The sequence below is a fragment of the Phyllobates terribilis genome, unplaced genomic scaffold (genome assembly GCF_046119375.1).
Source record: "Phyllobates terribilis strain yellow unplaced genomic scaffold, ASM4611937v1 Scaffold_46__1_contigs__length_10046794, whole genome shotgun sequence".
Classification (NCBI taxonomy): Eukaryota; Metazoa; Chordata; class Amphibia; order Anura; family Dendrobatidae; genus Phyllobates; species Phyllobates terribilis.
The window spans coordinates 7,662,276-7,688,343 of NW_027362806.1; the positions used below are offsets into that span (position 1 = coordinate 7,662,276).

The 26,068-nt window shown below is 46.0% G+C and overlaps 1 protein-coding gene across 1 annotated transcript in view; it reads right to left on the reverse strand.

Moving 5' to 3' along the window:
* Nucleotides 1-23,277, reverse strand: part of LOC141191509 (uncharacterized) — a 40,721-nt gene extending 17,444 nt beyond the window's left edge. Inside the window, exons 1-5 of the mRNA XM_073661402.1 lie at nucleotides 23,189-23,277; nucleotides 12,772-12,896; nucleotides 9,937-9,998; nucleotides 364-513; nucleotides 55-234 (exon numbers count right to left, since the gene is read on the reverse strand). Of these exons, the coding sequence (XP_073517503.1) occupies nucleotides 55-234; nucleotides 364-513; nucleotides 9,937-9,998; nucleotides 12,772-12,896; nucleotides 23,189-23,277 (606 nt within the window). The remainder of the gene's footprint in view (nucleotides 1-54; nucleotides 235-363; nucleotides 514-9,936; nucleotides 9,999-12,771; nucleotides 12,897-23,188) is intronic.
* Nucleotides 23,278-26,068: the final 2,791 nt, after the last annotated feature.

Below are 26,068 nucleotides of genomic sequence, written 5' to 3' on the forward strand. Positions count from 1 at the left end.
CCGATCCCTCCATAGCGATACTGTATAATGTCCCAGCATTCCCAGCAGTGTCACCTCTCCAGTCAGCAGCTCAATCATCTTGTAAGTGAGTTCTAGGATCTTTTGGTCACTGATGTCCTCATGTATCAGGGGGTGAAATGGAGGCCCTGTGATTGGGCTCAGGGGTCTTCCCCATCCCTCAGACACAGGGTCCTGACAGCGCTCACTAGAGGTCTTCTTCACTACTGTGTAATCCTGATTGTGGAGAGACACATTAATAAATCTCACTCCAGACATTTCCAGAGTCCTCACCTCTCCAGTTCTGTCCATCTGTTATTCCCATAGATAAGAATGATGTAATGTGACGTCATCAGAATCTCTCACCTCTCCAGTAAGCCGGAAGAGGATCTCTAGGGTGAGGTGCAATATCTTCTCCGCCATCTTGTCTCTGTCCATATCCATATTTGTTGGGTAAATCAGTAAAATTCCCTTTTGTAGAAGATATTCACTGAGATGATCTGATATTGTAGAGACCTGAATGAGAAAAAGATAAAAATGTAACATCATAAAGAATTCAGTGTAATAATACAATTACTGGAGATATGAGATTTATTACTTTACAGTATCTAGTTTTCTTCTTTACATCTACTAATAAAACCTATATATTTTAGGCCACAGACAACAAGCAGTTTCTTCCTCGGAGTCGGCAGCTGAATACGTTTCTCATAGACTCATCTTCCATAACACTAATTCTCATCTCATTTACTGACACTGGGATCAGCATTAGTAATACTGCAGGAGATATTCATTTCACATGACATGAGAAATAACTACTTCATGATGAGGACGACATCTTTATCTTATAATACGGCTCTAGACAGATATTTGGCCAGAGTAAGTCACTGACTACATCACCACTGGCCGTCTATATGAATGTTTCCCGTCTTCCCCAAACTGTAATCTTCTATTATCATGTCTGATTCACACACAGAAGTTTGAGGCTTTTATAAAACTTTCTTGTTTGCACAAATACCACGGACATAAATTATTTGATACCAAAGTCTGCATGTACAGTATTTTATGGGGTTTATTTCTGGCCTTAGGTTTTCCTATATTACAATAAAAACACCAGAAAAAAGCAGATATTAAAATGTTTCAAAAGAAAATTGGCACCAACAATTCTTGTAAAATGAAAAAAACATGAAAAAGCATAACCCTGGACTCTGATCTCTCATTCAAACCACATATCCAAGCCCTTTCCACTTCCTGCTGACTCCAACTCAAAAAAATCTCCCAGATACACACATTCCTCAACCAAGAATCTGCAAAAACACTAGTGCATGCCCTCATCATCTCCCGCCTGGACTACTGCAACCTCCTGCTCTGTGGCCTCCCATCTAACACTCTCCCACCCCTCCAATCTATCCTAAACTCTGCTGCCCAACTAATCCACCAGACCCCCTGCTATTCCCCTGGCCTCTCATCTCTATCAATCCCTTCACTGGCTCTCCATCACGCAGAGACTCCAGTTCAAAACCCTAACCATGGCATACAAAGCCATCCACAACCTGTCTCCTCCATACAACTGTGACCTAGTCTCCCGATACTTACCTGCACGCAACCTCCAATCCTCACAAGATCTTCTCTACTCCCCTCTTATCTCCTCTTCCCACAATCGCATAGAAGATTTCTCCCGTGCTTCCCCCCCTACTCTGGAACTCTCTACCCCAACATATCAGACTCTCGCCTACCATGGAAGCCTTCAAAAGGAACCTGAAGACCCACCTCTTCTGACAAGCCTACAACCTGCTGTAACCATCGCTCCACCATAACGATGCACAAACAGCTCTACCCTCACCTACTGTATCCTCACCCATCCCTTGTAGATTGTGAGCCCTCGCGAGCAGGGTCCTCTCTCCTCTTGTACCAGTTGCTGACTTGTATTGTTCAAGATTATTGTAATTGTTTTTGCTGTGTATACCCCGATCACATGTAAAGCGGCATGGAATAAATGGCGATATAATAATAACACACATTTGGTTATTTTTTAACACATTAAACATTTTTTTCTTTTTTTAAATAACTCTTTTGGCCCTAGAACATAGATGTACACCGCAGGGATGGCACAGGTGCAGCCGCAACAAAAACACTGGCAGCTTAACCACTTGCTGCTGTCCAAAACAAACATGGCATCTAAGAAGGTTTGAGAAAGTTCAGCTGAATTCCCCTCCTCCCCCAAGTACACGATAGTATGGGGCTGCCTAGTAGCTATGATACTTAAATGCCTATTAATGGTGTCTGGGCCTGCAATCCATGAAAGTCTATTAGGCCAGGCCAGAGGCAACGTCCAATAAGTTACCTTTTAATGCCCCCATACACTTTAGACTAAAGTTACATGAAAGCACTGATTTCGGGGGGTTTGGTCGACTATATAATGTATTTGGGGGCCTCCCGACAGATGATGTCAGGGCAGAGAAGGATTTGGCATCCTGAATTTCAGAGGCTAATCAGTTTGTTCTTCCTGTAGATCAGAGGTCCCCAACCGCCGACCAGGACCGGGCCGTTGGGGTTTTTTCAGCCGGTCCGCGGCACCGCCACAGACAATCACTAAACATTGACAGTGTGCTCTGGTCTGCGGTGGCTCAGAGCACACTGTGTGGGGTGGATGCTGCCCGCTGTTCTAGACTCCCGCAGGGTAGACCTTTAGAGGACCTGTGATGACATCAAGGTACATAACTGTGATGTCACCACAGGTCCTGAAGCAGGATGAAGCAGGGGCGGAACTACCGCCCGTGCAGCCGGTTCATTGAATGGGGGCCCCGAGGGAGAGGGGGCCCCTCCAGCCTCCAGCAGGGCCGCCATCAGGGCATGACTGCCCTGACTCCAGTATGGGGCCCGGGCCGGTAGGAGCCCCCTCGGAGCCCCCCTCTTGTGAGTCTCTCTCCTCATGGGGCCCCCGGCCCCATGCAAAGCGCCGGGTCCAGGACATCTCATAATTCCTCTGACTTCCGGTCATGTGACGGCGCCGTCACATGACCGGAAGGCAGGAGAACCTGGTGTCAGCGATTTGGATGAGCGCCAGGATTCTGCAGGGATCGCATGGGGGTAAGTATAACAAGTTTTATTTTTTTTTAAATACAATTAACTAGGAGTGGGGGGAATGGGATATGCACATGGGGGAGGGGAGAGATGAGAGATGCACATGGGGGGGAGGGGAGAGATGAGAGATGCACATGGGGGGAGGGGAGAGATGAGAGATGCACATGGGGGGGAGGGGAGAGATGAGAGATGCACGGGGGGGAGGGGAGAGATGAGAGATGCACGGGGAGAGATGAGAGATGCACGGGGGGGGTTGAGAGATGCACGGGGGGGGTTGAGAGATGCACGGGGGGGTTGAGAGATGCACGGGGGGGGGTTGAGAGATGCACGGGGGGGGGTTGAGAGATGCACGGGGGGGGGTTGAGAGATGCACGGGGGGGGTTGAGAGATGCACGGGGGGGGTTGAGAGATGCACGGGGGGGTTGAGAGATGCACGGGGGGGTTGAGAGATGCACGGGGGGGTTGAGAGATGCACGGGGGGGGTTGAGAGATGCACGGGGGGGGTTGAGAGATGCACGGGGGGGGTTGAGAGATGCACGGGGGGGGTTGAGAGATGCACGGGGGGGGGGTTGAGAGATGCACGGGGGGGTTGAGAGATGCACGGGGGGGTTGAGAGATGCACGGGGGGGTTGAGAGATGCACGGGGGGGTTGAGAGATGCACGGGGGGGTTGAGAGATGCACGGGGGGGGTTGAGAGATGCACGGGGGGGGTTGAGAGATGCACGGGGGGGGGATGAGAGATGCACGGGGGGGGTTGAGAGATGCACGGAGGGGGGGTTGAGAGATGCACGGGGGGGGGGTTGAGAGATGCACGGGGGGTGGATGAGAGATGCACGGGGGGTGGATGAGAGATGCACGGGGGGTGGATGAGAGATGCACGGGGGGTGGATGAGAGATGCACGGGGGGTGGATGAGAGATGCACGGGGGGTGGATGAGAGATGCACGGGGGGTGGATGAGAGATGCACGGGGGGTGGATGAGAGATGCACGGGGGGTGGATGAGAGATGCACGGGGGGTGGATGAGAGATGCACGGGGGGTGGATGAGAGATGCACGGGGGGTGGATGAGAGATGCACGGGGGGTGGATGAGAGATGCACGGGGGGTGGATGAGAGATGCACGGGGGGTGGATGAGAGATGCACGGGGGGTGGATGAGAGATGCACGGGGGGTGGATGAGAGATGCACGGGGGGTGGATGAGAGATGCACGGGGGGTGGATGAGAGATGCACGGGGGGTGGATGAGAGATGCACGGGGGGTGGATGAGAGATGCACGGGGGGTGGATGAGAGATGCACGGGGGGTGGATGAGAGATGCACGGGGGGTGGATGAGAGATGCACGGGGGGTGGATGAGAGATGCACGGGGGGTGGATGAGAGATGCACGGGGGGTGGATGAGAGATGCACGGGGGGTGGATGAGAGATGCACGGGGGGTGGATGAGAGATGCACGGGGGGTGGATGAGAGATGCACGGAGGGGGATGAGAGATGCACGGAGGGGGATGAGAGATGCACGGAGGGGGATGAGAGATGCACGGAGGGGGATGAGAGATGCACGGAGGGGGATGAGAGATGCACGGGGGTGAGCTGCACATGGGGGGGTGAGAGATGCACATGGGGGGGTTATGTTTACATAACTTTGTTGCCTTATGAAGGGCAGGGGGGGCCCCCAAAAATTTCTTGCACAGGGGCCCACTACAGTCTGTGTCCGCCCCTGGGATGAAGTAAATGCAGCTGAACAGCAGCTGTCAGGACAGCTGCCCTGTCCTGCTGCAGGGCGTGATGGGGCCTCAGTGATGCGGCTCCTGGCACAGCACATTATGTGGGGCTCCTGGCATAGCTCCTGGCGGGGACCTGGTCTACACTATATGATAAGTATGCACTAAACTCCAAATCCCTCCATTACCCCACCCCCATATGACCAAAGCCCCGCCCACCCCACCCCCTCCTTGCTGGGCCATGGAAAAATGATCTTGCTTCAAGCCGGTCCCTGGTGCAAAAAAGGTTGGGGACCACTGCTGTAGATAACCCTCTGCTAGAGGAGTCTGGAGGCGACTCTCTCATGCTGCCCACAGGAAAGCTGGAATATGTGTGCGTATGGGGGTGTCTGGAGAGATATGTCGTCTGCCAAATAACCGTTTAGCCATCCCTTATCTCATGTGTATGGGGCCGTTAGTATTACACAGACAGGCAGGGATAATACACGGCACTACAGTAGTACAGTGCATCACCTGAGCAATCAGAGGCTTGTATGGTGTATGATCGCACTGATGAGAGTTGCTTAAACTTTTAAAAAAGTTTTAATATGAAATAAAAATATCACAGTTTTACCAGCAAGAATTCGTCACTATAGGGAAAACACATTCACTGCACAATGTTAGTTAAGTCACATCCATAACAACTTTATTATACTCTATTATCCTATACACAATGGTGTAGATAGAAATCACAGGTGCCACAGCAATAGCTGTAATTGATCCCCAACCTCAAACAGAAAATATATATAAATGTATTTGGCAGAGTCATATCTCCTGACTCAGCAGATCACATGCTGCCATTGTACTTGGCAGACCCGGACCAGATGGTATGGAGATTAATGAGGGAGACGAAAGTCCAAAAGTAAACTTTTCTTTACTTAACAAGATCTTGATGAGAAGTATATACATCAGATAGTAGGCACAACACTGTGTGACAGATGCCAGTACTGTGGGAACATTATACTGTGTGGGGGACATTGTACTATGAGATCAATAAGTTTCACAGTGGCATAGATTGAAATCACAGGGCCCACATCAATAGCTGTAATTGGGCCTCTCAACCTCAAAAGGAAAAAAATATCTAGGCATGTTTGGAAGGAGTCATATCTCCCGACTCTGCAGACCGCATGCTGCTATTCTACTCGGCAGGAACAGACCACATGGTATGGAGATGAATGAATGAGACCAAAATCCAAAAATAAACTTTTCTTTACTTAACAAGAACTTAATGAGAAGTATATACACATCAGACATCAGACACAACACTTTATGAATTCTTCTGCATTCATGCAGAGTCACGAGCTTTCTGGGTACATGTGGCAGTACATAAGTTTTATTACAAGCTACAACAGTCCAGCAAACCATTATGGGAAGGTCCATTATCCCCTGTGGGGACCATACGGGTCGAGATGTGTCACTACGGCCCCTAGAGCTACTTTCAGCTTCCAGTTCATTTGTGAGGACCTCACTGGCTGAGGTGCATCTTGTACGACTCCTCATTAGTATAGTACGCTCAAAATACATTCAATGAGGGCCACACACTACTTGCTGTGACACTGCATTTTCAACTCTCTGTAGAAGGACTCGTGTCCCAGTTTGGCGACGCTGTAACTTCCTCTCTACTATAGACAATAGTTTGCTTAAATCCTCTTCCTTTAAGATAAGGAATCTATGCTTAACTTAATCCCGTTAAGGCTGTGTGCACACGATGCGTTTTTAATGCGTTTCCGCAGCGTTTTTGCAGCTGCGGAAATGCATTAAAAACGCATGGTAGAAGGGCAGCAATGTTCCCCAATGATAATCCGCATGTGCTGTGCCCATGCTGTGGATTTTTCCGCAGCGTTTACGCTGCGCTCAAAAATCCGCAGCATGTCCATTAATTTTGCGGAAACGCGGCGTTTTTGCCGCCATTGACTTGCATTAGAACGCGCCAATTCCGCAAGACTGCATTTGTACTTGCGTTATTGGCGCGTTCTAATGTGCGGATGGTACCCGGGTGTGGAGAAGATGAGACTCTCCTCCACACCCAGGTACCATAGAAACTGTAAAAACAAGAATAAAATAAGATATATTCACCTTCCGATGGCCCCCGGTCTCCTTCCCTCTGCTCGCGTGCAAAACTGAAAGACCTTCGGTGACGTCACAGTCATGTGACCCAGGTCCTTCAGCGCAGTGTCTCGCGATATCCCAGCAGCCAGGAACAAGCCAGGAACGAACGCGGCAGCACACGCCGGGCCATCGGAGGGTAAGTATAGCTTTATTTTTTTATTTTTAAACATTCTTTTACGGTCACACTATATATGCCGTTTGCATGGATTTATATATAGTGTGATCTAGTTGTCAAGCACTTTCCAGGTGATGCTAAAATCGCCTGGAAAGCGATTGTCAATCCGCATGTATTCCGCAGGAAAACACATGTACAATCCGCATGCGTTTTTTCTGCCAGGGAGATGCAGAAATTTTCTACTTCATTTCTGCATCGTGTGCACATAGCCTTATTTAGGCCTTCTGCCCCCTCAGGGCAAAGTTTTGCACCATTTACTGTAAGTAGGTCTTCTGGCCTGTGCTAAGAACCTCATCCTGCTGCTCACCTTAAAGTTTTACCTCTTTAATTAGGCCTCCTGGCCTTCTGCCCCCTCCCTCCAGGGCGAAGTTCTATACTGTTTAAGTAGACCTCCTGGTCTGAGCTAAGGACTTCTCCCTGCTCTATGACTCCGCTATGCTCCCTGCCTGGAATGTGGATTCATACTGCCATTATATCTTTCCTTCAGAACGTTCAATCTGATGTCTCCCTCCTGTCACACAACACCCTATCAATTCAAGTCTGCAACCAGATAGAACAAAGGTCTGTATTTCTCACTTACTTATCCCTATCTGACTCATCACCAGGAAATTGTTCTCCTGTACAGTGTCCATTTTAGGACATGATCAGATATCAAAATCAAACATCAGAATGATGTCAGTTTGAGGCTAAATACCCTGTCTGAGAACTGATCTTGATAAGTGATTTTGATAAGTGATTCTGACAAGTGACTTTTACAACCGTAATAATAAAAAAAAGTAACTGTTCACTGATGGGAGTTGAACCCAAAATTATACATCCCAAAGCCAGTGCACTAACCACTAAGCTATTAACTCAGTTTTAAAAACCTAGGAGTTCTATTTGGTTATATGATTTTCAGTGCAACTTGTCTAAAACTCATTGGGACTTATGCACAGACTGCAAGCAAGCCAAATTCAAATGATGTGTGATTTTGATGTGTGATTCTGATGTTTGAAGAAAGTCACACAATGACTTTTAGTCACCCTGAGTATTTTCATCACTTGACTGGATAGCGCAATGGTAAGGCATCCGACGCGCCCCCTGGGACGTGGGGTACTCGGTGCCGGGCCGGTCGTTGCTAGGGGAGATGTCACAGTGGCGGAGACCCAGTCCATGACCCAGGGCGGTCAGTAAAAAGGGGATATTTTCAGGGAATAAAAGTTCTTATATACAGTTTGTGACGCCACCTGTGGTATGCGGCTATGTGGAGCCGCCGCTGCGGAGCAGGTCCTCTGGAGCTGTTGTTAATGCAGCAGAGTTGGTTTAGCTCTCCACAGGCAGAGCTTAGCTCCAGGGCAGTGTAGACGTTGCGGTTATGGTGTAGTGCAGAGGATGGCGCAGTTAATAATCAGTCCACAACTTAGTGGCGGTTTCCTCTTATCTTTACTTGCGGTGGTTAGGCAGACCGGGGCACGGGTACTAGCTGGTAGTAGAGGTCCGGGCGGCCTGGAAGCAAGTTGGGGGGATCCACCTAGCCAGGTGGAGTTGTAGGCCTTCCCTTTGCGCTACCTCTTTGGCCCTGCTGTGTATAGCTATGCTGCAGCCCTCGTCCCTGAGTAAAAAGGGAGAAGCTCCTTGCTGGTCTGGAGCCAGGAAAGCGTTGTATGCTGGTATACCTGATTAGGGGACCCCTCCTTGCTTCCAGGCATGGCATTACCTCTGAAACTACAGTGTTAGTGCACTGGCTTTAGGACACAGAATTTTGGGTTCAAGTCCCATCAGTGAACAGTTACTTTTTTTTTTTTTTATTATTATTACAGTTGTAAAAGTCACTAGTCAGAATCAGTTCTCAGACAGGGTATTTAGCCTCAAACTGACATAATTCTGATGTTTGATTTTGATACCTGATCGTGTCCTAAAATGGACACTGTATTTCTGTGTACTCATATAGCTCAGAATGAGGGATCCCACACAGTATGATGGCCCCCACAGCCCTTCACTTAATATGATAATATGATGCCCCAACAATTCCTGATAGTTAACAATAAAAACACACACACACACACACACACACACACACACACACAACTCATCCAACCCATTTCTGAGGTGCGCTGCTCCGGTCTGTGCAGTGTGAGTACTGAGGCTCCGTACTACAGGTGGGATGTAGTGACGCCATTGTGCCTGCAGTGCACGGAGTCTTAGACTCACAGGTGAAGGGTGAATGGTGGATCGGAGAGCTTAAATCTCCCTGATTCACTATTCTATTCAATGGTATCACCATCATGGGACAAGGTGCCTGGTGCTGAGTCACACTGAGCCTTCTCAATTTATGGGCATTATAGTATTTATTAATCAGCTGTGGGGTAGTACCATAATGTGTGCGTAGGGGGCAGTACTGTGAGAAACCTCTCTGAAGTAAAATTTTAAACCTTTATTAAATATATGCATTAAAATCAGAACTAACAAATATATACTTAAAGCTAGCAAAATTATAAGGTCAATGGCTTGTTGTGGATGTAAACACCATTCTAAGTCTATGTGCCCACGATGCAGAAATGCTGCTGATTTTTCCTGAGCGTTTCTGCATCTCCCTGGCAGAGAAAACGCATGCGGATTGTACGTGCGTTTTTTTTTCCAGGTAGAAGCTTAGCGCGATTTCGCATGCGGGTTATCAAGCGCTTTTAGCATCACTTGGAAAAGTACTTGACAACTTGGTCACACTATATAAATCCATGCAACCGGCATGGATTTATATAGTGTGACCAAGTTATCATGCTGCAAATGAAGCATCAATAGTAAAAAAAAAAAAAAAATTAAAAAAAACATTATACTCACCTTCCAATGGCCCCCGGTCTCCTTCTCCGATGCGTCCGGTATCTTCGGTGGCTCCAGGTGCTCTAAAAAAGTAAATAACTAAACGTTATTTAGTCATGTGAATGTCACGTGACCATCAACTGACCGCTGACGTCACGGAAGGTCCTTGCAGACCACCGCCGAAAGCCAAGGAGACAGCAGCGCCACTCAGAGGAGACCGGGGGCGCCGAAAGTGACTATAAGGTTTTTTTTTTGTTTTTTTTTAATTCTTTTTTATCTACAGGTACTATGGTACCCGGGTCTGGATGAGAGTCTCCTCTTCTCCAGACCCGGGTACCATCCGTGCATTGAACCACATTATATCCGCATGTGCATGTGTAGTCATGCGGATGTCACGCGGTCCAATGCTAAAACGCAGCAATTCCGCAAAATAATTGGTAGTGCTGTGGATTTTTCCGCAATGATAATCCGCAGCGGAAATTTTCGCACCATGTGCACAGCACATGAGGATTATCATTGGGGAACATGGCAGACCTTCTACCAAGCGTTTTTAAGAGTTTCCAATATAATAAGGAAAAACATCATTTACAACAGACTCCAAAAAGGCAGTTATAATAGATGGGCAATGAATAGAGCCACTAAAGTAGCAGATAAAAAATTACGTTATGATTTACTAATCAAACATTCAGAGAAGTAAGTAACCTTAGATAAAGCTATATTTGTAACAATTTACAGCAAAGAAAATAGCCAGATTAAAGGAATTATTAACAAATACCTTCCCATGTTATATATTGATAGCCAATTAAATTAGATTTTACGAGATGGTTGTTTGTTCTCGGCCCCGACCCTTTCACAACTCCTGTCTCCTGGTTTAATCCCAAGAGAAGCCGATAACGAGAACCTGCCTTACACCTCTGGGTTTTCACCAATGCGGCATTGATGAATGTTCACCATGTAAATATGCGGAACACAAGAAATAGGTTTAATCACATTAAATAAAAACATTTCATTAATCCCTTAATGGCCCAGGGCGTATTAGTACTCACCAGGCTGTCACCCCCTGTTCAGCGGGGGCTCCGGCGCTGAGCCCGCACTGAACCGGGGACATGTCAGCTGATTCTTACAGCTGACATGTGCCCGCAACAGCCGCAGGTGGAATCGCGATCCACCCGCAGCTGTTAACATGTTAAATGCCGCTGTCAATCTCCGACAGCGGCATTTAACATTCTCGCGCCGGAAGCGCGGCATTAGCCCCGCCCATCGGTGACCCCCTCACGTGATCGCGGGTCACCGATGGGTGGGCATGACAACCCTGGGTCTGCAGCAGACTCCAGTGGTTGTCATGCAAAGATTACTATGAGCGCCACCTAGTGGTCAGCGCTCATAGTACAGGTGCATTTATGCTACATAGAGGTGACTTGTTGATCACCTCTATGTAGCAGAGGCGATCAGACAGTTGCTGCTTCTAGTATCCTATGGAGACTATAGAAGCATGCAGAAAAAGTTTAAAAAAAATGTTTTTAAAAATATTTAAAAAAAATATAATAGTTTAAATCACCCCCCTTTTACCCCACATACACATATTTGGTATCGCCGCGTTCAGAATCGCCCGATCTATCAATATAAAAAAAAGAATTAATCTGATCGGTAAACGGCGCAACGAGAAAAAAATTCCAAACGCCACAATTACGTTTTTTTGGTTGCCGCAACATGGCAATAAAATGCAATAACGGGCGATCAAAACATCGTATCTACCCCAAAATGGTATCAAAAAAGTCAGCCTGGCGCGCAAAAAATAAGTCCTCACCCAGCCCAAGATCCCCCAAAAAAAATCGAGATGCTACGGGTCTCGGAAAATGGCACCATTTTTTTTTTTTTTTTTAGCAAACTTTGGATTCTTTTTTCACCACTTAAATAAAAAAAGAACCTATACATGTTTGGTGTCTATGAACTCGTAATGATCTGGAGAATAATAATGACAGGTCAGTTTTAGCATTCAGTGAACGTGGTAAAAAAAACAACTGTGAAATTGGAAAGAAAAAAAAACAAACAACAACTGTGGAATTGCATTTTTTTTTTTTACAATGTCACCGCACTTGGAATTGTTTTCCCGTACACGATATGGTAAAACTAGTAATGTCGCTTAAAAGTACAACTCGTCCCACAAAAAATAAGCCCTCACACGGCCATATTGCCCAAAAAATAAAAACGCTATGGCTCTGGGAACAAGGGGAGTGAAAAACGAAAATGCAAAAATGGTAAATCCCAAGGTCGCGAAGGGGTTAAACAATGGATCGCCTGTAGCAGTGAATTTGTAGCATATGGCATTCAGTGTCTGGGGTGTACTGTCAGATATGTCGGCTGCTGCTCCCGTAAATAAGGCAGAGAATTAATGAGCACATAGGAGACCCCACTAATCCCGCGGCCATTAACCCCTCCAACGATTCCACACATTTCCTAAGAGAGCACAATGGTGACTGTAAGAACGTTCAGTTTTGTGGCATTGAAAGGGTAAATAGCTGAGGTGGAGGAGAGATGGCGGAGGAGCATTGCTGAACCTGAGGGTAAATCCATCGCACCGGAGGAATAAAGAGAATATGGGGGCGATTATCACCAGTATCTACATCACTGTGCTGGAACTAGGAGAGAAGCAGCGGCCATTGTGTGAGGACGTCTCTGGGCTTCTGTCCTTCATCCTGCAGTCGTCTGAAGGGATCTAATGTGGACGGGAACCAGCGAAGCCGCATTCTGTCCACAGCTGTTACCTCACTGTTCACACCACACAGAGACCCCCAAAGAGCCTCCGTGCTGAAGGGGTTAATGCCCACTGCGCCCAGTAATGGGGTCTCCACATACCTCCACCTGCAGAGCCGCCACCACGTATATGGCTGTTGTGTGCGCACAGGACCTGTGATGAGGTCACAGGAAGGGAGGAGTCAGGGGTCACATGATCAGGGGCCTCAGTGGATGCACGGTTGAGCCTAGAATGTATGGGCTCCTGTCAGGTACATACACTGCTCAAAAAAATAAAGGGAACACTGAAATAACACATCCTAGATCCGAATGAATGAAATATTCTCATTGAATACTTTGTTCTGTACAAAGGTAAATGTGCTGACAACAAAATCACACAAAAATCATCAATGGAAATCACATTTATTAACCAATGGAGGCCTGGATTTGGAGTCACCCCCAAAATTACAGTGGAAAAACACACTACAGGATGATCCAACTTTGATGTAATGTCCTTAAAACAAGTCAAAATGAGGCTCAGTATTGTGTGTGGCCTCCACGTGCCTGTATGACCTCCCTACAACGCCTGGGCATGCTCCTGATGAGGCTCAGTATTGTGTGTGGCCTCCACATGCCTGTATGACCTCCCTACAACGCCTGGGCATGCTCCTGATGAGGCTGAGTATTGTGTGTGGCCTCCACGTGCCTGAATGACCTCCCTACAACGCCTGGGCATGCTCCTGATGAGGTTGCGGATGGTCTCCTGTGGGATCTCCTCCCAGACCTGGACTAAAGCATTCACAAACTCCTGGACAGTCTGTGGTGCAGCGTGACGTTGCTGGATGGAGCGAGACATGATGTCCCAGATGTGCTCAATCGGATTCAGGTCTGGGGAACGGACGGGCCAGTCCATAGCTTCAATGCCTTCATCTTGCAGGAACTGCTGACACATTCCAGCCACATGAGGTCTGGCATTGTCCTGCATTAGGAGGAACCCAGGGCCAACCGCACCAGCATATGGTCTCACAAGGGGTCTGAGGATCTCATCTCAGTACCTAATGGCAGTCAGGCTACCTCTGGCGAGCACATGGAGGGCTGTGCGGCCCTCCAAAGAAATGCCACCCCACACCATTACTGACCCATTGCCAAACCTGTCATGCTGAAGGATGCTGCAGGCAGCAGATCGCTCTCCACGGCGTCTCCAGACTCTGTCACATGTGCTCAGTATGAACCTGCTTTCATCTGTGAAGAGCACAGGGCGCCAGTGGCGACTTTGCCAATCCTGGTGTTCTGTGGCAAATGCCAAACGTCCTGCACGGTGTTGGGCTGTGAGCACAACCCCCATCTGTGGACGTCGGGCCCCCATACCACCCTCATGGAGTCGTTTTCTAACCGTTTGTGCAGACACATGAACATTTGTGGCCTGCTGGAGGTCATTTTGCAGGGCTCTGGGAGTGTTTCTCTTGTTCCTCCTTGCACAAAGGCGGAGGTAGTGGTTCTGCTGTTGGGTTGTTGCCCTCCTACGGCCCCCTCCACGTCTCCTGGTGTACTGGCCTGTCTCCTGGTAGCGCCTCCATCCTCTGGACACTACGCTGACAGACACAGCAAACCTTCTTGCCACAGCTCGCATTGATGTGCCATCCTGAATGAGCTGCACTACCTGAGCAACTTCTGCGGGTTGTAGAGTCTGTCTCATGCTACCACAAGTGTGAAAGCACAACCAACATTCAAAAGTGACCAAAACATTAGCCAGAAAGCATTGGTACTGAGCTGTAGTCTGTGGTGCCCACCTGCAGAACCACTCCTTTATTGAGGGTGTCTTGATAATTGGCAATAATTTCCATCTATTGTCTATTCCATTTGCACAACAGCATGTGAAATTGATTGTCAATCAGTGTTGCTTCCTAAGTGGACAGTTGATTTCACAGAAGTTTGATTTACTTGGAGTCATATTCTGTTGTTTAAGTGTTACCTTTATTTTTTTGAGCAGTGTATTATTGGAGGCAGCAGAATGTATGGGCTCCTGTCAGGTATATATTATTGGAGGTAGGAGAATGTATGGGCTCCTGTCAGGTATATATTATTGGAGGCAGGAGAATGTATGGGCTTCTGTCAGGTATATATTATTGGAGGCAGCAGAATGTATGGGCTCCTGTCAGGTATATATTATTGGAGGCAGCAGAATGTATGGGCTCCTGTCAGGTATATATTATTGGAGGCAGCAGAATGTATGGACTCCTGTCAGGTATATATTATTGGAGGTAGGAGAATGTATGGGCTCCTGTCAGGTATATATTATTGGAGGCAGCAGAATGTATGGGCTCCTGTCAGGTATATATTATTGGAGGCAGCAGAATGTATGGGCTCCTGTCAGGTATATATTATTGGAGGCAGCAGAATGTATGGGCTCCTGTCAGGTATATATTATTGGAGGCAGCAGAATGTATGGGTTTCTGTCAGGTATATATTATTGGAGGCAGGAGAATGTATGGGCTCCTGTCGGGTATATATTATTGGAGGCAGCAGAATGTATGGGCTCCTGTCGGGTATATATTATTGGAGGCAGCAGAATGTATGGGCTCCTGTCGGGTATATATTATTGGAGGCAGCAGAATGTATGGGTTTCTGTCAGGTATATATTATTGGAGGCAGGAAAATGTATGGGCTCCTGTCGGGTATATATTGTTGGAGGCAGCAGAATGTATGGGCTCCTGTCAGGTATATATTATTGGAGGCAGGAGAATGTATGGGCTCCTGTCAGGTATATATTATTGGAGGCAGCAGAATGTATGGGTTTCTGTCAGGTATATATTATTGGAGGCAGGAGAATGTATGGGCTCCTGTCGGGTATATATTGTTGGAGGCAGCAGAATGTATGGGTTTCTGTCAGGTATATATTATTGGAGGCAGGAGAATGTATGGGCTCCTGTCAGGTATATATTATTGGAGGCAGCAGAATGTATGGGCTCCTGTCAGGTATATATTACTGGAGGCAGCAGAATGTATGGGTTTCTGTCAGGTATATATTATTGGAGGCAGCAGAATGTATGGGTTTCTGTCAGGTATATATTATTGGAGGCAGGAGAATGTATGGGCTCCTGTCGGGTATATATTGTTGGAGGCAGCAGAATGTATGGGCTCCTGTCAGGTATATATTATTGGAGGCAGGAGAATGTATGGGCTCCTGTCAGGTATATATTATTGGAGGCAGCAGAATGTATGGGCTCCTGTCAGGTATATATTACTGGAGGCAGCAGAATGTATGGGCTCCTGTCAGGTATATATTATTGGAGGCAGCAGAATGTATGGGCTCCTGTCAGGTATATATTACTGGAGGCAGCAGAATGTATGGGCTCCTGTCAGGTATATATTATTGGAGGCAGCAGAATGTATGGACTCCTGTCAGGTATATATTATTGGAGGCAGCAGAATGTATGGGCTCCTGTCAGGTATATATTATTGGAGGCAGCAGAATGTATGGGCTCCTGTCAGGTATATATTATTGGAGGCAGCAGAATGTATGGGCTCCTGTCAGGTATATATTATTGGAGGCAGCAGAATCTATGGGCTCCTGTCAGGTATATATTATTGGAGGCAGGAGAATGTATGGGCTCCTGTCAGGTATATATTATTGGAGGCAGGAGAATGTATGGGCTTCTGTCAGGTATATAGCAGACGCGTGACCTGTCACATGACTAAATGATGTCATGGAAGGTCCTTTCACACCACCGCGAGCTGTACAAGAGACCGGACGCAGCGGAGAAAATACTGGGGGCCATGAGAAGGTGAGAATAAGGTTATTTTTTATTTTAAATTCTTTTTTTACAGTTTCTATGGTACCAGTGTCTGGATGAGAGTCTCCTCTTCTCCAGACCCGGGTGCCATCCGCACATTGAATCGCTTAATATCTGCATGTGCACATGTACTCATGCGGATATTAAGTGATTCAATGCAAGTCAATGGCGGCAATTACGCTGCGTGTCGGCAAAATTAATGGACATGGAGCGTATTTTTCCGCAATGATAATCTGCAGCGGAAATTTCCACAGCATTTGCACAGCACATGAGGATTATCATTGGGGGACCATGGGGCACGTATTACCAAGCGTTTTTTAACCCCTTAAATACCGGGGACGTATTAGTACGCATATTTGCGTACTGCCCGTTCAGTGAGGGCTGCTGCGCTGAGTCCTCACTGAACGGAGCACATGTCAGCTGATTATTACAGCTGACATGTGCCCGCAACAGCCGCGGGTGGAATCGTGATCCACCCGCGGCTGTTAACATGTTAAATGCCGCTGTCAATCTCTGACAGCAGCATTTAACGCGCGCTTCCGGGTAGTGCGTCATAAGCCCCGCCCACCGGCGACCCCGTCACGTGATGGCGGGTCGCCGATGGGGGGCATGACAACCCAGGGTCTGCAGCAGACGCCTGTGGTTGTCATGATCTTGTCGCTATGAGCGCCACCTAGTGGTCGGCGCTCATAGCACAGGACCATTTCTGCTGCATGCAGGGGACCTGCTCGTCCCCTGTATGTAGCAGAGGCGATCGGATAGTTGCTGCTTCTAGTCTCCTATGGAGACTATAGAAGCATGCAAAAAGTAAAAAAAAAAAGTTTTTAAAAATATAAAAAAAATAAAAAAATATAAAAGTTTAAATCACCCCCCTTTTGCACCATTCAAAATAAAATAATAAAAAATAAACCCCACATACACATATTTGGTATCGCCGCGTTCAGAATCGCCCGATCTATCAATATAAAAAAAGAATTAATCCGATCGGTAAACGGCGTAACGAGAAAAAAATTCTAAACGCCAGAATTACGTTTTTTGGTCGCCGCAAAATTGCAATAAAATGCAATAACGGGCGATCAAAACATCGGATCTACCCCAAATGTTATCAATAAAAATGTCAGCCCAGTGCGCAAAAAATAAGCCATCAACCAGCCCCAGATCACGAAAAATGGAGACGCTACGGGTCTTAGAAAATGGCGCTATTTTTTTATTTTATTTTTTACCAAATTTTGGATTTTTTTTCACCACTTAAATATAAAAGAACCTATACATGTTTGGTGTCTATGAACTCGTAATGACCTGTAGAATAAGAAAGGCAGGTCAGTTTTAGCATTCAGTGAACGTGGTAAAAAAAAAAAATAAAAAACAACTGTGGTATTGCACTTTTTTTGCAATTTTACCGCACTTGGAATTTTTTTCCCGTTTTCCCGTACAGGATATGGTAAAACTAGTAATGGCGTTGAAAAGTACAACTCGTCCCGCAAAAAATAAGCCCTCACATAGCCATATTGACCAAAAAATAAAAACGCTATGGCTCTGGGAACAAGGGGAGCAAAAACGAAAATGCAAAAACGGAAAATGCTCCGGGGCTTAAGGGGTTAAGTGTTTTCGCTGCGGAAATTCTGAAGCAAAAACACTTGAAAAACGCATAGTGGGCACGCAGCCTAACTTCCTGTTAATGCTTCGGACCTTTTTTTTCCTTAACAAAGTCCCGGATATCCCCTTTAAGGATGTTTACATCCATGCAGCTTGTACAAGTGAACACGATTTTAAAAGTAGGCTAAATGTCCAAGTCATGTTATTAATAGGACCCTATATACAGATGCATCATGGGCTTTTCCTGCCACATGCATATAGTGAAAGTCTAAAATCCAAATGTGTAATTTGCCTCAGAGTAGAAGTGTTTTAACTACAGTCACAATAATTACTAATCACTCACAGAAATCTCTAACTTTTAATCAGAAATAAATATTGTATAAATAACCTTTTTACATATAGAAATATTCTTTAAATAACATTAGCAGAACTAAATATTGTAGTAATAACATTTGAACATTATATATAGAAAAGTACTTTTTTCTAAAAGTGATTTTTTAGCCTTGTAAACTCTATACTTTAGTAGGTTTTATTTTTGTTATTTCTGATGTATTTGAAAAATGACAACTTCACCTTCTTACAATAATGCTAAGAACACGATCCCTTTTATAAGTACAATTTTTTTTCATAAAAGTGCAAAACTTTATAACATAAAAAAATTGGTCAAATACAAAAAAAATAAATAAATCAGGAGAGTGCCTCCTGAATGCATAAAAATTTGCACAGCCCCATCCCATAGGATGCATCATCCACAAGAAACAGTGATTGCAAGAAGAGAGGAGGCAATGGATCAACACCAGAGATGCCCATCGGACCGGATTGCATGTGAGTATGATTAAAGGTCTTTTTTGCATTATGCAGAGCGGCTTGAAGACTTACACATGTGGTCAAAATTGTTGGTTCCCCTCGTTTAATGAAAGAAAAACCCACAATGGTCACAGAAATAACTTGAATCTGACAAAAGTAATAATAAATTAAAAATCTATGAAAATTAACAAATGAAAGTCAGACATTGCTTTTCCGCTTCCACAGAATTTAAAAAAAAATTAAACTGATAAAATAGGCCTGGACAGAAATGATGGTACCCCTGAAAATAATGTGACAAAAGGGACATGTTAAATCACGTTGTGCCCACTAATTATCATCACAGGTATCTAAAATCCTGTAATCAGTCAGTGGGCCTGTATATAGGACTACAGATACTCATTGTGCTGTTTGATGACATGGTGTACCACACTCAACATGGACCAGATTAAGCAAAGGAAAAAGTTGTCTCAGGAGATTAGAAAGAAAATTATAGACAAGCATGTTAAAGGTAAAGGTTATAAGACCATCTCCAAGCAGCGTGATGTTCCTGTGACTACAGTTGCACACATTATTCAGAAATTTAAGATCCATGGGACTGTAGCCAATCTCCCTGGACGTGGCCGCAGGAGGAAAATTGATCACAAATCAAAGAGACGAATAATACAAATGATAACAAAAGAGCCCAGGAAAACTTCTAAAGAGATTAAAGGTGAACTTCAAGCACAAGGAACATCAGTGTCAGATCGCACCATTCGTTGTTGTTTGATCCAAAGTGGACTTCATGGGAGATGACCAAGGAGAACACCATTGTTGAAAAAAAATCATAAAAAAGCCAGGCTGGAATTTGCCAAACTACATGTTGACAAGCCACATGTAGCATCGGCGTCTCTGCCCCCTGCCAGGCAGAGACGCCGTCCCTCTCACCGCCGCGCTCCCCGCCCGGCGTTCTCCAGCGCTCCTCTTCCTGCTGCTGCCAGTGTGCGCTGCTTCCCGGGCACTGTGCTTAGGGCGCGTGCGCTCCCTCCCTCTTAAAGGGGCCGCACGCGCCGCCCTAAGGAGTCCCCGGCCAATTGCCGGAGGTCCTCCCATATATAAGGCACCTCCTCCAATATGGAGGTGCCCGAGCAATAGTTGTTGCACAGTGTACTTACCTCTGCTTCAGCCCTCAGGTCCCGCTGCTAGCCTGACTACTAGTTATGCCCGCCAGCCTGACTACCAGTCCAGTCCACCAGCCTGACTACTCTCCAGCCCGACAGTCTGTCTTCCGTTCAGTCCGCCAGTCTGTCTATGGGCTTTGCCCGCCTGCTTACCTGGAAGCACCTGCCCGCTACCTGCCATGCCTACCTGGAGGCTCCTGCTTGCTACCTGCTGTGCCTACCTAGAGGCTCCTGCCTGTCACTTGCCGTGATCACCTGACAGCCTACCTAGAGGCTCCTGCCTGTCACTTGCCGTGACCACCTGTCAGCCTACCTGGAGGCTCCTGCCCGTCACTTGCCGTGACCACCTGACAGCCTACCTAGAGGCTCCTGCCTGTCACCTGCCGTGACCACCTGACAACCTACCTAGAGGCTCCCACCTGTCGCCTGCCGTGTCTGCCAGTCCATCCACCCGGATCACTCATCAGCCTGCCTGCTGTGCCCATCTGCAATACCGGTCAGTCCCTGCCATCTGTACCATGGGAGTCACCTGCTCCCTTACAAGGTCGTCCCCAGAGTAGCACCTGGTCCCTCTGCTCGGACCCTCCCTGGTCACGGAGTCGATTGAGCCGCCGTACGACCTAGGTCGCTCCGAGTTGATACCTAGTTACGCCCCTCTGGGTCCCTCCTTCCACCGCAGCACAGAGGTTCCACCACCCGGATCCGTAACACCACAAAGCTTCTGGGAGAATGTCCTATGGACAGATGAGACAAAATGGAAGTTTTTGGCAAAGCACATCAGCTCTATGTTCACAGACCGAAAAATGAAGCATATCAAGAAAAGAACACTGTCCCTACTGTGAAACATGGTGAAGGCTCTGTTATGTTCTGGGGTTGCTTTGCTGCATCTGGCACAGGGTGTCTTGAATCTGTGCAGGGTACAATGAAATCTCAAGACTATCGACGGATTCTAGAGAGAAATGTGCTGCCCAGTGTCAGAAAGCTTGGTCTCAGTCGCAGGTCAGGGGTCTTTCAACAGGATAATGACCCAAAACACAGCTAAAAACACCCAAGAATGGCTAAGAGGAAAACATTGGACTATTCTGAAGTGGCTTCTAGGAGCCCTGACCTAAATCCTATTGAGCATCTTTGGAAAGAGCTGAAACATGCCGTCTGGAAAAGGCAACCTTCAAACACGAGACAACTGGAGCAGTTTGCTCATGAGGAGTGGCCAAAATACATGTCGAGAGGTGCAGAAGTCTCATTGACAGTTACAGGAATCGTTTGATTGCAGTGATTGCCTCAAAAGGTTGTTCAGCAAAATATAAAGTTAAGAAGAACCATCATTTCTGTCCAGGCCGATTTCATGAGTTTAATTTTTTTTTTTATTCTGTGGAAGCAGAAAAGCAATGTCTGACTTTCATTTGTTCATTTTCATCGATTTTTAATTTATTATTACTTTTGTCAGATTCAAGTTATTTCTGTGACCATTGTGGGTTTTTCTTTCATTAAACGAGGGGTACCAACAATTTTGACCATGTGTGTATATGCAGCATTCTAGAATGCTTTAACAGAGGGCTGAAAGATGCGTACCCTACTTTATATGGGGAAAACATGGTGATAGGTTCCCTTTAATAAGCATTAAAAAATACTGATGCTATTTTAGAGTTGAAAATTGTGATGACAGGTTTTCTTTTGATGGGTTTTGTATGTTTAAAATACAGCGTTAGGCTATGTTCACACTCAGATGTCAGTGTCTCAGGTATGTGTGGTCACAGTTTCCACTGGTACTGGTGACACTGACACATGCAGACCCATTCAAATGAGTCTGTGCACATGTCTGAGTGTTTCCACGGACTGTGTGTCCATGGGCAAAACACGCTGACACGCAAAAACGTCCCACACAGATGACATGTACCGGCGCCAGGGAATCAGTGTAGTTAGTGTTGTTCCCAAGCGCCGGGTGCTGAACACTGCCCTCATCATAGTTTCCTGCTTGAGCTGCGATCAACACCAGCAGGGGACCATGATGAGAGCAGTAGTGTCTGCTCCCGGTGTGTCCAACTGTAAAAATAAAAAATCTTTAGATTCACCTGTCAGAAGATGTCCCCCACTGTAATCCATCTGACCGCTCTCGCCGAGGAGCCAGGGAGAATGACTCACTCCAGTGAGCGGCCCTGGAGCTGCGCTGAGCTCAGTGAGTGACAGGACACCACTCGCTGAGTGCAGCTCGGGGCTGCTTGCTGCAGTGAGTCATTCTTCCTGGCTCCTCGGCGAGAACGGTCGCATGGATTACAGTGGGGGACACGGGTGAGTTTAAGGATTTTATACTTTATTCTTATTTTAACAGTTGGAGACATCGGGAGCAGACTACTACTCTCATCATGGACCCCTGATGGTGCTGATCTCAGTGCAAGCAAGGACAATGATGAGGGTAGCGTTCAGCACCCTTCGCTTAGGAACAGTGTTAACTGTACCACTGATTCCCAAGCTCCGGTACATGCAATCCTGATGTGGCCACACAGACATCTCCAGTACTGTTTTTTCCACTTCCGGAAATATCCAGACGTGAAACTGATGGTCCCAACCCCATTTATAAGGCAAGAAATCCAACTTATTAAACCTGACAGGGCACACCTGTGAAGTGAAGACCATTTCCGGTGACTACCTCTTGAAGCTCATCAAGAGAATGCCAAGAGTGTGCAAAGCAGTCATCAAAGCAAAAGGTGGCTACTTTAAAGAACCTAGAATATAAGACATATTTCCAGTTGTTTCACACTTTTTTGTTAAGTATATAATTCCACATGTGTTAATTCATAGTTTTGATGCCTTCAGTGTGAATGTACAATTTTCAAAGTCATGAAAATACAGAAAAATCTTTAAATGGGAAGGTGTGTCCAAACTTTTGGTCTGTACTGTATACAAGTAATCAGCAGCAAGGGGACAGATTGATGAAGACCAAAATATAATATAAAAACATGTGAAACCGTGGCAGCATACAGCTAACCAGAATAATAATCTATCGAGAGTCACTTATACATGTGTATATAATCCATATATTCAAAATGTATATATATAATACTCTCATGACAATATTAACTCATGTATGTAAAATCATGGAATCCAGGGTTCATAGTAATAGATCTCGTACTAAGCAAAGCAATGTGCAACAAGCATTTATAAGATATATTTATGCATAGCGATTACCTGGATAGCCACTGGCAGCTCAGCAGCACTGTACACGTCACCCCGACGCACGTTTCGGAAGAAACTTTTATCAAGGGGCACGTATGCATATCAGCCACCCACCTTTATATACCATGTACCACACAACAGACCATAGAGTGCGTGCACACACCTCCACGCAAACCGGAAGCGCACTACCGCATGCTCAATCGTATCAGCTGATCGTCAGACCTGAACATCGCACCCCAATAACCATTGAGACACATCACATGACCAAATGGTCACATGCTCATGTTTAATATGTTTAATAAAATGTCGTGAACGATTGTGCAGAAATGTTGGAACGTTGACATCATACTTCCGGTACTGTTCAGAGCTGATCACATTTAATTAGACATACCTTTCAAAAAGTAAAATAAAAATATTTTACACACAAATACCAATATTATATAAAATTAATTTGTAAAGTATATTATAAAATTGTTTTGTAAATCAGAAGTCCCATTTACAGTTAATCGGTGCATTATGATGCATTTTCAATCAACCTGTTTAAACATTCCCCAGTAAAATAATGCGCAAAGTTATTATTCTTCAGTGATTGGTTAATTCATGCAGGGCCCATAAATTATGTCATTTGTAGCACATTATGCTGTATATTGACAGACCCACGTTGTTAAAGGGAGCCCTGTCACATCCCCAAGTGCTATTAACCTGCAGATATGAGGTTAATATCGTTCTGAAACAGCCAGACTTTAAGTGCTGTGGACAGTCAATACGGAGCAAATGAGTGTTTATACTTCTGGCAGTCTCCCCCTTTCAGTCATATAGACATGGCTTCTGTTACCATTCATTACATACAGAGTGTTGGCTATAACCGCACCCAGCACTGACTGACAGCCAGAACAGTAGAGCACCAGTGCCGAACTGGCTGTCAGTGCCGGGGCTTGGTTATAGCCGACAATCAGTAGGTAAAGAACGGTGACTGAACCCGCCGCCTCTGAAAATCCCAGGAATAAAGGTAATTTTTGAGGAATAAAGGTAATTTTTTCCCCAGTGGGTACACCTTGTAGGTGTAGGGCAGCTTCGGAATGCAATTAACCTTCATATAAATACAAAATATCCAGGTTAATACCATATGGGGATATGACAGGTTTCCTTTCACGATTGCTTCTGTTCCCATACAGCTTGTATTGTCACGTGTTAAAGGACCATGAAATATTTGTTAACTTATTATATGCATCTGGAAAGAATCCGAAATGTAGCACTCGCACCATCTGACTCAAAGAGTAGTGTTTGTAGGAATGCAGATAGCTGTACTTCAAGGTCTGATGCCGCTTCTCCAACCCATTGTTGGTGTTTACTTGAGTGTGTTGCTCTCTTGTACTGTAGTAATGTGCCCATTTCTGTTTCAAAGTAAAAAAATAATAAATGTAAATTAAATTATATATATATACTGTATATAGTGTTCCCTTTACTTCTTTGCGTAGTGTATATATATATATATATATATATATATATATATATATATATATACACAGTGCTCAAAAAAATAAAGGGAACACTGAAATAACACATCCTAGATCTGAATGAATGAAATATTCTCATTGAATACTTTGTTCTGTACAAAGTTGAATGTGCTGACAACAAAATCACACAAAAATCATCAATGGAAATCAAATTTATTAACCAATGGAGGCCTGGATTTGGAGTCACCCCCAAAATTAAAGGGGAAAAACACACTACAGGCTGATCCAACTTTGATGTAATGTCCTTAAAACAAGTCAAAATGAGGCTCAGTATTGTGTGTGGCCTCCACGTGCCTGTATGACCTCCCTACAATGCCTGGGCATGCTCCTGATGAGGCCGAGTATTGTGTGTGGCCTCCACGTGCCTGTATGACCGCCCTACAACGCCTGGGCATGCTCCTGATGAGGTTGCGGATGGTCTCCTGTGGGATCTACTCCCAGACCTGGACTAAAGTATCCGCCAACTCCTGGACAGTCTGTGCTGCCAAACCGGCATGCTGAAGGATGTTGCAGGCAGCAGATCGCTCTCTACGGTGTCTCCAGACTCTGTCACGTCTGTCACATGTGCTCAGTGTGAACCTGCTTTCATCTGTGAAGAGCACAGGGTGCCAGTGGTGACTTTGCCAATCCTGGTGTTCTGTGGCAAATGCCAAGCGTCCTGCACGGTTTTGGGCTGTGAGCACAACCCCCATCTGTGGACGTCGGGCCCTCATACCACCCGCATGGAGTCGGTTTCTAACCGTTTGTGCAGACACATGCACATTTGTGGCCTGCTAGAGGTCATTTTGCAGGACTCTGGCAGTGCTCCTCCTGTTCCTCCTTACACAAAGGCGGAGATAGCGGTCCTGCTGCTCGGTTGTTGCCCTCCTACAGCCCCCTCCATGTCTCCTGGTGTACTGTCCTGTTTCCTGGTAGCGCCTCCAGCCTCTGGACACTACGCTGATAGACACAGCAAACCTTCTTGCCACAGCTCTCATTGATGTGCCATCCTGGATGAGATGCACTACCTGAGCAACTTCTGTGGGTTGTAGAGTCCGTCTCATGCTACCACGAGTGTGAAAGCACAACCAACATTCAAAAGTGACCAAAACATCAGCCAGAAAGCATTGGTACTGAGATGTGGTCTGTGGTCCTCATCTGCAGAACCACTCCTTTATTGAGGGTGTCTTGATAATTGCCAATAATTTCCAGCTATTGTCTATTCCATTTGCACAACAGCATGTGAAATTGATTGTCAATCAGTGTTGCTTCCTAAGTGGACAGTTTGATTTCACAGAAGTTTGTTTGACTTGGAGTTATATTCTGTTGTTCCCTTTATTTTTTTGAGCAGTGTATAAAGAAGATTTGATAAAATGTCCATTTTGATCACAATAAT